This window comes from Lycorma delicatula, chromosome 5 (genome assembly GCF_047948215.1).
Source record: "Lycorma delicatula isolate Av1 chromosome 5, ASM4794821v1, whole genome shotgun sequence".
In the NCBI taxonomy this organism is placed as follows: Eukaryota; Metazoa; Arthropoda; class Insecta; order Hemiptera; family Fulgoridae; genus Lycorma; species Lycorma delicatula.
The window spans coordinates 131,075,165-131,088,037 of record NC_134459.1 but is presented as its reverse complement, the minus strand read 5'-3'; the positions used below and the strand labels follow the sequence as shown (position 1 = coordinate 131,088,037).

The 12,873-nt window shown below is 29.7% G+C and overlaps 1 protein-coding gene across 1 annotated transcript in view; it reads right to left on the bottom strand.

Annotated features, from left to right (window-relative positions):
- LOC142324536 (neural cell adhesion molecule 2-like) overlaps positions 1-12,873 on the bottom strand; it is a 1,211,812-nt gene that overhangs the window by 485,168 nt on the left and 713,771 nt on the right. The window contains exon 6 of the mRNA XM_075365375.1: positions 3,319-3,470. Coding sequence (XP_075221490.1) covers positions 3,319-3,470 — 152 coding nt within the window. The remainder of the gene's footprint in view (positions 1-3,318; positions 3,471-12,873) is intronic.

The window sequence follows — 12,873 nt, the reverse complement described above, 5'->3', positions numbered from 1 at the left end:
AATCGTAAATGAATTTAAATATTAGATTAACGATTCAGTTTAAATATTAAACTCCGTTTGATATATATATAAAATAATTAAAACACAAAAAAATTAGAATGGAAATAATCCCAGTACATTGTCAATTATCATTACTGTACATCAGAATCTTTCCAAACGTTACTGAAAGATGGTTACAGTACGCCTATAAATAGTTTTTTAATTTTTTTTAACACGTTTATCCTAGTCCGTGTTCCTGACTACCTGTATAAGATGTATTATTTGGACGAGAACAGTTTACTAGAAAACTGTTGGTCAATAAATTCTATTAATCAAGAAAATTGAAGAAAAAGTTAGATATTAGACAATAATAGGAATAATTTTTTAATTATTTTGTGCGATTATTACTGGAAAAATTAGTAAATTAAAAAAGTATTCAAATTCTTTTTTAAAGTTTGTTAAAAATACATTTGAGAGAAGATATGAAATTACATATTCTAGTAGAAAAATTACTGGAAAATGAAGTAAGGCATTCCTTATTTCTTTAACGTGATTTTTTTAACATTACTATGAGATAAGTTATTAATCTTCAAACTTATCGGCAAAGATACAGAATAACTATTGCGATAATTAAAAAAAAAAAAAAATTACGATAACATAATATATTGGATAAGTTTTTTAAATTTTTTAGAGATAACAATTTTTTATAATTAACATGTATAACATGCTTTGAGAAAAGAAGAATAACTAACAACCCGATAAATTATTAATTAAAGAGGTGATTGTAACGTATTTTGGGAAACAATTAGATTGGAAACAATCAGCCAAAGTAATTAACATTTGAATGTGTCAACACTGTGAACACATATTGCTTTCAATATCGTTTAGCAGTCGTGTGAAAAAAGCGATACAGTTCAGTAATGTAGTTAATGAAAATAAACAAGGAGCAAACTTTTATTGTTTGTATAAATTGAATACTTTATTTCGAAACTGTAATTGATTTTAACGGGATTAAGAAAGGCAAAATCAGTATTCCAAATAATTCAGCAGCGAATTTAAATTTCAGAACCGTAACTGGTTTAAATCTATACATTTAGTAAATTAATTTTAATACTTTTATACCTCAGTTTAATTTCAATTTTGCATCTTTGAGTCCTTATTTATATAAAAAATAATTTGTAATTAAAATATAATATACAATTTTAATATGGATAAAAACGCAACTAGGACACACTTAGCTTTGCTTTTGTGTGTGTGTGTGTGTGTGTGTGTGTGTGTGTGTGTGTGTGTGTGTTATCTCTCTTTTTCACTTCTCTCTCACTCTGTCTCTTAGCAGCTCTCCTATAAATTCTACCAGTAGCTGATAGTTGTAAAGTAAGAATTCAAATCATCGTTTGAGCTTTATTACTCCTCTTACATGGAATAATTTATTCAGAATGTAATCAAGATCAAGTAATGAAATTTGTGTTCCAGTTTATTTTCATAAAATTTTAAAAATTCCTAAACTTTTCTCAAGAGAAAATCTTATGTTTTGAAATATTTAATTTAGATAACAACACGTTTTATAACTTTTACTTCCTAAAAAACAAGTTGTCTTTGTAATTTATTTAAGGTAAGGAAAAATAAATTGAGAACCAAATATAAGTAGAAACCATGCAGCCTCGGTACGCAATTATATAATAAAATGTTTATATAATAAAATGTTATATAATAAAGAGATTAAGTATACAAACTTTTTGTAGACCCTCAAAAAATAAATAAAAATAATGGTGACATAAATCATTTGACTGATTAACCTTTCAGAAAGATTAATCATCACGTTGGCTTGCTCTACCAAATATACAAGTACATGAATGTATGTGTGAATGAATACATACAACGTGCTTTTAAACTCCTGATAATCCATATTTCCCGGCAAGCTATAATATACCTCGTATTAAAAATAATGACCCGATTTCAAAACCAAAAACCTGTAGAACTATGCATAGTCAGCGAATAAAATATGTACCATTTAAAAGCGCACGTCTTAGAGTTTAAAATGGTAGCTGTCAACTCACCGGGATGGTCTAATAGTGAACGCGTCTTCGCAAATCAGCTGATTTCGAAGTCGATAATTCCAACGTTCAAATCCTAATAAAGGCAATTACTTTTATATGAATCTGAATAATAGATCGTGGATATCGGTGTTTTCTGATGTTGGGTTTCGATTAACCACACATCTCAGAAATGATCGACCTGAAACTGTACAAGATTACACTTCACTTACACTCATACATATCACCCTCATTCATCCTCTGAAGTAATTCCTGACAGTGATTTCCGGAGGGTAACAGGAAAAAAAATGCTAGCTGTCTGATTACAACAATTCTAGCTCTCTAACGTGCGGTAAAAACAGTCGTAATCAACATGGCGTGTACGTAACAAAAAGATTTTGCTGTGTTCTATATTTTAGCAAGACAGTTTGTAATAACGGCTCACCGAGCATTTCGACAACGTTTTAGGATTTATCCACCGTTGGATTTTAAATATATTCGTCGTTGGTATAAAAAATTTGAAGAATGAGAAGTGTTTATGCAACGGGAAGTTTTCAGGGCGACCACGGACATCTGAGCAAAATGGAAAACGAATTCAATAGGCTTTCAACCAAAGCCCGAAAAAAATCCACTCGTCGCGCTAGCGAGAATTTCCAATCCCTCACAAGAAAAAAATAAGAAAAAATATGTGATAAACAATATTATCCCGTACAAAGATTGAGAGATATCATCAGTCAATGTAAATTAGTTGAAAAGTAATTGTAGTAAATGAAATGAATCTTGTTCAGACTCGTACATCTATGTTGTACGTATATTAACCTCACACCTCAGAAATGGCTGACCTGAGACTGTACAAGACTACACTTCACTTCAGTCTTTGCAAGACTGACCACTTCGGTCATACATACCATCCTCATTCATTATCTAAAGTAATACCCGACGTTGATTCCCGCAAGCTAGCTGAAACAAAAAACAAACATGCTACATACCGCTGCGTACACCTTTCCCATATTCTAATCAGTTTTCGGGCTGAAATAAAAAATACCTTAGTTTTTCACCAAAAGAAATATCTAAAAATATTTCACAGAAATTCAAAGAAGGCAATACATTATAAATAAAACAGCGTTAGATTATAAATAAATTGTTACATAAATATGCATAAATTTATGCGTGCGCATAATCTAAACATTTTAACTTAGTACTATTTTATTACACAAATAAAAAGTATTTCTTTGATTAAAAGTAAACTAACATTTATTTTGACGGAATAAATGACTAAAATAATTTTAGTATTCTAGTTTCATACCTCTTGTGTAGAGTTATATAACATTTTGCCTGCTTTCCACCAGGTTATATGAGGGGCAGGACGTGCTCCAACTGTCTCACAACGTACTTCCTGTTTATGATCTGCAGATAAAGGCCGATTGTCTCCCAGGAGACGCACCCACAATGGACTTACTGTAAATAAAATACAATTACTTTTTTCATTGCTTTGAAAGTTACCTGGTTTAAGTTAAACTGTTAATTTTCATGGAAGCGCAAGTTACTTGTGCCTGCAAAAACACAGGTACACACACATCTGTCAATTATATACTGTCATGAATTGGAATAATAATTGCACTTTAATATTTAAAAAATCTCAACGTAACAAAAATTCCAAATTGAGTAAATGTTTTTCGTATGAGTAGTAATTTAACAATAATAATTTAAAAAAATATCGTATATTTGATTGACCACATGATATTATATAAAACGGAAAAGGCACAAATTTTTACTATTTCCACATATATGTGTTAAAACTTAAATAAATAATTAAAAACTGAGGTGATGAACAAAAAGAGTAAAAAATTATATACAATATATTTTATTCTTTTTGCAAATATAATAGCATTTGAGTAGAATTTCATCATTTCCACGATCTTTATTCCCAACATCTCTGCTAGAGAGATTGCAACAAGCTTAAGAATTATGTGAGTCAAGAAAGTAACTAAATATCAAACAGCATAAACGAATATTCATTTTTCACCATTTACCTAATGGAAAAAGGAACTTTTCAAAGAAACGAAAAATAAGTTGCTGTTTGCTACGTTGAATAATATGCTAAGAATTTAATTCTTAATCTTAAAACAACTTTTTAAATATTTTTAATTTATTTACAATTTAATATTTCTCCAAATTTTGTGTATTAAATTTTTAAATAAATCTGTTAAAAAATTATTTGAAATTTTTAATTTTTTACCGAAATCCAATCCTGTTGAAAAAAGTGATTTTTTTTTTATACTTATGATTTCTATTAAACCTGTATCAATAAGAGATAGAATTTCATATATATATTTTGTGTGTGTGTTCATTAAAAATAAAACAAAAAGTTATTATACAATTATAAATTTTATTTTTCGTCGAATCTTCCCCATATTTTGATTAATATTCCGGCTAAAATAAAAATAATTTAGCTTTTCACCATAAGAAATATCTTCTTTTTTTTTAGTAATGCAGCCATTTTGTATCCACGGCGAGTCGACCTCGTTCCCCCAAGTCCGACAGTTCAGCGTTAAAATCGGCTGTGAGCACCACAGGTCGACCTGCTGTTCAGATCATCTCCTCCAAGTCGGACAAAACGTCATCATATCTATCTTCCGAGCTATTAGGTGAAATATAACCACATGAGGTTATTTACTCTTTGCAGTTGTGCATTTAACGCAAACGTATATAAAAAGTTTATTCAGAATTTTTTATAGGATATAATAGACTTCACTAAATTTAAACAGATCATTTAATTTTTGTAATGACAAGAAGTTTTTAATTAGGCTTCTAATTACGTTTATTATATTTTCTCTATCAATTCAGATATGAGTGTAATTATATCATAGTATAGAAAACATACGTTAGAGTTCATAAACATATATATATATATATATATATATATATATATATATATATAGTCGTCATGGGGTATATAAAATTGCAAGGAAATGTTTTCGTAGGAAAAACACTAGAAACCAAAAGAGTTTAGATATATTCAACATTTTTCATTAATTTGAGAAAAAATGTGCAGAAATCTTTTTATGAAATGCAATAATATATGACCATTTGACATCCTTCATATACCAATGGTCCTAAACTCGCTGACCAGAATCAGATATATATTTTTCTCAATATTGTTAGAGAATGATAGACTAAAATAGAACTCTTTTGAACAAACTTTTACTTTTAATTATTATTTAGTACTCATAATTTGATCAATAATCTAACCAGATAAGCAGCATTTCGTATCGAGACTGACCCAAATATTTGGATTTACATTTGCATTCATCATTCTCTCTTTTAATGTTAAACAAAACCATATTTTTGACACAGAAAATACTGGAAAATAAATAATTATTGGAAATTTTCGATTACTGTGTGCGTTCTCAGTAGATTATGTAAAGATCAAAAGTAATTCTATGATGACATAATTAATTGTGATATTAAACCACATAATTAATTTATTAAATTATGTACATAATTAATTTCAACCCGTATGCATATACACGTATACACATACAATTATTCTATTTGCAATAATGTAACGTTTAGTCCATGAAATTTACAGATGAGGGAATAAGATTTTACAAAACCAACAAAACAGAATGTTTGAAAATATAATGAATAAACGTGACGTATTACATAATGCTAACTAAACGATTGGTGAGAGTAAATTAGATAATATATATTATTTTTATATTTCACCTCTTTTTGTTCAATTTGAAATCTTTAATAAACGATTACATTCGCACGTAAAAAGAGAGAAAATGTACATATTTAAAAAATGTATTGAAATATGTTTAGTAGAAAAATCAATTTTTTTTTAATGATGCACCACAAATTAAACATATCACCACAAATAAAATATAGCATAAGGTTAAACAGTACTCATTTTCCAGTTAAAAAAAAATTCTTCCAAGTCTGTAGAAATGATTTGCTTTGATAATGTTACACTGTTTAATTCAATTTTAAATAATTTCTATCCATAACATGAAGTCTGTTAAATTACAAATCAGCAATGTGGGTACTGAAAATCAAAAGAACAGATATCCAGATTTAAAATTCTTCCTTCAAATTTTAATTAAAGGTTATTATCTATAAAAACCCTATTACCATTATCATTTAACAGTAAATGATACATTTCAAAAAAAAACCGTATTTCCTTTCAAAAATTGATGAAAAAAAATTTAAGCTATTTTCATAAATAATATTTTACTTTACAGGCATTTATCATTACCATCTATTATTTTAAACATATTTTAAAAAGAGATCTCAAATTTAGTAAATTTATTGATATGATGATAAACATAAACTTGGTGTATCAGTAGTTCTCACGGGACTTTCATAAACTATTCTACTCTAATATGTTTTTATATGAAACATTATTTTCACATGTTCTAAAATGTTTCGTTTGCGATTTACGGCCAATGAAAGGTTTTCCTCAGATTTCTGTTACCCCGGATGAAATGAAGTCGTAATTAAATTTTTAGGACGTTAATTAAGAGGCAGAATTAGTGATTTCTTATGGTTTTTTATTTGAAAAATAGAATAAAATAGGTCGCAGAACCATATCATTAGTTGCTGCAGTAGTTTAAAGAAATCTAAGGTTAAAACCAATAAACTGGAGTAAAAATCCTGTTTTTTATGTTTGATCTACAATAACTTTTTTAAATGGGTAATAATCCGTTGGCCAAGCGGTAATCGTGGTGATTTAGCCGACGTTCATAATAGGTCTATACTTACAGACATGTGTTTTCTCTCTCTTGCACACATACACTCTCCACAATTCAATAAATATACATCAAAACACACATCGGCAAGCGCACACGCATCGAATATCTGAGGAAAGTGCAATTGTTAGTCGAGATAAATTCTTCTAGGAGAAAGCACAAAATGTTCGTAATTATTCTTAGTTAAGATGTTTAAATTATGATAAATCCGTGCGTGAAACCTATTAAAGCAATTGAAAAAGATTCTTCTAAGGTTCAAATTAAGGAGTATTAAATCTACATTTAAAAAAAATTGTTTCTACATGAATACGATGTGTTTTAATAAATGGTTAATTTTTTGTACATTTTTACCACATGCAAGCAATATTATTTCTTTATTGTTTTTAAAAATCTAAATTTCTTTTCATTGAGGTATATTAAGATAAGAAGTATACAATAATTATATTTTAATATCAATATTCGTTGATTTTTTACACAATTGTAACGTTATAGTAAAACTCAACTGCTTTGTAGATTAAATTATTTATAAACAATTTATACAAACTGTTTATAAACTACATTTACAACAACAAAGTATTCCATTAAATTGCTATTAATAAATAGCTTACATATTATAAAATAAATTTAAATAAATAAAGGAGTAAAACTATTTTCCAGTAAATTAATTATTATTCTATAATTATTATTGATGTTTTATAAACTAAACGTAATTTGAAAGTTTAATTAATAAATATAGATAAACGGTATATCTTCAGGTAATTTTAAACCAATTAAAGTTCAGTAATCAATATAAGTTGATTACATGGAGTAGAACACAGTCCATCAGTTGAATATTTATCTTAATTATAGTTTTAATCTAAATGCAGTTATTACTTTCTGTCTAAAAATTAATTAAAATCAAATATTTATTTACAGCTTTACACTTATAACTGTCAAATAAACAAACCATCCAGTGTTGCGTAATATAACAAACGGAATTGAATTAAAATATTTATTTTTATGAAAATTAATAAATAGTTATTCATTATTATTATTTTTTTTTTTTTTAGTCAACAGATATAACAGATCTCAAAACAGTGCTTCTTTTGATGTAACGAAAAATTTGACCTTGCAATGGAGAATTTAAAATTTTTTAATTATCGCAGCTAGTATTTTGATTTTTGAAAAAAAAAAATTAATATTAATTATTAGCTGAAGTTTTTGGAACATTTCATGAGGACGACCTGCATGACAAAATAATATCTTCGCGTAATTCAATCCTGGTCAAGCTTGGAATTTGAAATGGTTAAAGATTTCCACTCCATATTATCATGCTAAAGTTTTGAGGTTATACGGATCATTTAAATAAACATGTTTTAAAATTTTAATCGGGAACTATGAAATTACAGATTTACATTGTTTCCCATCAAATACTCTCTCAATTTTGACTTTCTTTTCTGTATTATCTATTATAAGTTGCTTCTTAAAAATTTCAAAGTTTTTAAAATTGTGTAAGAATTTATGGTTTTTAACTATCTTTGAAGAGGCAAATAACTCTATTAAATTTTGACATTAATTCTAATTTTGTTTGTATATCTAAATACGATTGTCATGAATTATCTTCTCTGCGTCATAACTAACTTAAATGTTAATACTTAAGAATCTCATAGGATTATTTTAACAGTAATGGAACTGTGACGATATTTTTATTTCTATATGGGTGAAGCTATTACACAAAACCTACATGACATTCTAAACCTTCATACTTATTTAACTTTGGCTTCATTCAGCTCAGGTGCAATTTGGGAAAAGTGAATCCAGTCACTTGATTTTTCTTCATTATAAAACCGGTTAGGGCTCGCTTCGCTTGCTCGTCAGTCAGGAACTTTGTTCCCTGGTCCCTCGATGCGTTTGTATCCACATGTTTGTGAGAATACTAAGTATTTTACACACATATTTTAGGAAAGAAATATTTGTGTATAGAGATTTTATCTGAATATTTTGGTGTTTTTATTCGTAAAAAAGAATTAGTAAATAGAAATATAATTTAATAGTTTTTAATAGAAATATGATTTTTAACGCTAGCCATATTGATAACAGGGAATTGGCTGGGGGACGCCATCTTCTTGAATTAGTCTTGTATGTGTTCGTGTGATGTTGTGTTAGTGGCCAGTTCAGCTTCTGCTATTGGCGCAGAGGGGACCACCTGCAGGATGCGCGCCAACGAGGTTATCCCGCTAAATAAAGAATCCTTTTTTTGCTAACTATTAACCAATAATCCATTTCTTTTATTAATAAAATTAAAATAATAATAATAAGTAAATAAAAAATTATTTAAAAAAACAATTCTACGCTTAGAAATTAAATAAAATAATCTATAAATTAACTGACAATGGACTGCTTCTAATTTAAAGAGTCGGCTGACAGAGAGAATCGCCGTGCGCAGCCGCCTGGCGCACCACCATTGCTTTGCTTTGCTGCTTTTATTTTAGCTGCTATTTGCACCAATAGCAGCTAAAATAAAAAACGTGAGTACACACGACAAACGAACAAACAAACCAGTATTAAAGGAAACGCAGAATCCTTTTTTATGGGAAATATATAACAAATACAGATGCGGCAACGAATTGGGCGATTTTAAAAATGTTATTAACAGTAAATTTTTTTATTTTATGTGGTTTTTAAAAATATAACCGCAAGATATACGTGAAAGCATTTACTAATTTTGATTTTAAGTCACCGAAAAGATAAATTTATCGTCCAAAAATGATATCTTGTAGATTTATTCAGCCGTAAACAATCAGTAATTCTCTTGCTAGAGTCACCCATTAGTCTTTGTAGCATCTCTAGGGGAATTGTAGGGTTTTTGGAAGCTATGTATCGGAAGTTTTGGTTGTTAATAAATCCCAACAAATGAAACTGAGTCTCACTGCTAATCAGTAAATTGTTAACAAAACTTTGCATTTCATTAATTAACTGCAGAAAGGTTTGATAGAAATTTACCCCCTTTTTTTGTCTTCAGTCATTTGACTGGTTTGATACAGCTCTCCAAGATTCCCCATCTAGTGCTAGTCGTTTCATTTCGGTATAACCCCTACATCCTACTTACCCTATTTTCATAATATATTCGTGTATGCCATGAGTTATTTGAATTTTATATGGTTGAAGTTTAAGATCATTGTGTAAAATTCGCCGTATAATGCGGTCAGACAGTCCGAGTGACACAGAATGGCGAGGCGCCATTATATAGGCGCCAATAACTCAGGGACATGTATTAATTTCGGGACACCAATGGAGGGTTAAGATCGTCCTTAGCACACTAACAGAAGCAGTGACTCCTGGCGGCCCCGTACTCTTCCACGCTCAGGTTTTCTAATCCCCACCCATCCCGGCAACCATTAAAGTTTTAGACTCTTTTTTTCCATCTGAAGAATTTTTTTGCTTATGGCTGATATAGCATACCAGCAGGTTTCTGCCTCTAATAATTTACCCATTAAGTTGGCTGTGCAAAATCCTCCAGTGATGTTAACACATCGTTGTCTCTCTCAGCCCACCTAGGGCACTTAAAAAGATGTGACTAACTGTGTCATCCAAGTCACAGTAGTCTCACCCTACATCTTCTCTTCTTCTTCTTCATTTCGCTAAGTAAGCATTGAAGGTTCCATGGCCCTTGAGAAGCTGGGTAAGCCAGAAGTTGCTCTCCCCAAGGTCGAAAGGATCCACCTCCTCACACTTGGGATGACAATCTGTGTCCAACGATCAGTAACTGCATCATCACATCTCTCTTCATTAATAAAAACCAAACGTGCTCCTTTTTTGTCCTTCCCTCTCTTTTTTATTTCTCTTGCATCGTCCAAATGCGGATGGCAGCGCACAACGAGCAGTAGAACTCACAACTGTGGCCAGAAACTCCCTTTTGGAAGGATTCCTATATCCTTCATAACCATGGAGAGCGCCATATCTGCATTTTCCGTTTTCTCTGCCGTTTTGAGAACAGGACCTTGAATCTCATTCTCTTGTTTAACCATATGCCCAGATATTTGACTGTCGCAACCAGGCATATGGTAGACTCTCCTACTTGGACAATAATTCGGGGAAGCCTTTTCCTACCGGTCAGAACAAGAACCTCTGTTTTGCCAGCAGCTAACCTCAACTTCTTGTCAACTAGCCAAGATCTCGCAATCTCGACATGTAGGTTAACCATCAGGCGACTTGCCTATCACTACCAAGACCAAGTCATCAGCGAACCCTACCGGTTTGACATTATGCGACAATTTCATTCTGAAGAGACCATCATAGGCTACGTTCCACAGGAGAGGTCCCAGCAGCGATACTTGTAGCACACCCCTCTCTTTGGTGAACACCACATGTCTTTCCTCCGTTGATGCAGTCACCCACTTTTCGGAAAGTTAGGCCTGCACCGTTCTCCTTAGACATGCTTAGCGATCCTGGAGGAGATGGATAGGAGGCTATCCATCTCCTCCAGGATCGCTAACAAGAACATTTTCAATATAATTTTATTCTGTTGTGTATATAAAGGGAGCAGAAATACACTTTTGTAATCTCATGTTACTCATTATAAAAGAAAAAGAAAAATTACTCATTAAAAACGTTCATGATTTTTTTATAAATCATGTCATTTATAAAAAATGACAAACATAAAATTTACAAATATAAAAATACACATAGAAACGTCATTTTACACGGATCGGTACGTAGCCATCCATATACAAATAAACTTGTATGGGTACTGTTGTAATTAATTTATTTTACAAAAATTAAATCTTTTAGAAATAAATATTTATGTTTAAACTTTTTTATGTTGCAGAGAATGTTATCGTTAACAGTTTTAAGTTAATTTCTAATGATGATTAATCTTAAACATCATTAAAATTAAAGTAACTTATTATCATTCTTCAATATCTTTTTTTAATGTAAACTTTAAAGCAAGCAGAAACTTTGTTTAAAAAGAGCTAACTTTTTTATATCAAAGAAATCTTTCAAGGAGCAATTAAGTCAAGTATTATCGGTAGTTTTAAAAAGGCGTCAACTACTTCTGGAGTTTTCTTTTTATTATCATTACGGAAATAAAAACTTTAACATAGGAAAGAAATTATATGAAAATAAACATTAGGGTTTCCTATAATTAAAAAAATATATTTTTTTTAATCACTAATATATTCAACATTATAATATCTTGAAATGATTCAAATAAAACAGTATATTCATTGTAATTAACATTAATTTAAATTATATTAAATACAAAGTTATATTATTTTAAAATACATTTAAATAATTAATTAAATTTTAATACAGCACCATTTATTTACTAGTATTTTATAGTAAATATTCCTGTTTGCAACTTTTACTTAAAAATGCCAAATGCATTTTGTAAAACTAAAATTTACACGCGGATCTTTTTTCTTTTATATTTTACTGATGAATTTCTATATTCCTTTTTTACTTCCTTGTACGAAGTAAAGAAAAGTACTGTGATCGGTATCCAGATTTCAACGTAAATATCAATTTTGACCACCCCTGAATCCACTTTGACTAGTCTCGGCGCGACGTCTCCACGTACGTATGTATGTAAATACGTATGTATCTAGCATAATCAAAAACGATTAGCCATAGGATGTTAAAATTTTGGATTTAGGACTGTTGTAACATCTGGTTGTGCACCTCCTCTTTTGATTGCAATCAACTGACCAAAAGTGTCCAAAAAAGCCCAAAATCCAAAGTTTTTGGATTTTGAACTTATTCTTAACTGCAGTAATAAGCCTTCATTGAGAGCTTTTCTACAATATGTCATAAGTGGTACTTATTTTCAATGGTTTCAGAGTTATAGCCAAATAAAATCTTAATGAAAGATTTGAATCTTAGGGAAAGGCATATGGGTTCGAATCAGACTCCTATTTTTTAATGTTTTTTTTTTCTTTAATTTAAATATATTTATTTATTAATATTATAATTATTAACCTTTGATTATAAAAAAAACCTTTACGATGAATTCAATAACAAACAAAAAAAAGAAAAAAAATCATAAGTTTTATTGAAATAAAATGTTATGTACTTTTCATTTTAAAAGAATGGTATATGTAATTTAACAGGCGTACAAGAAAAGCCGG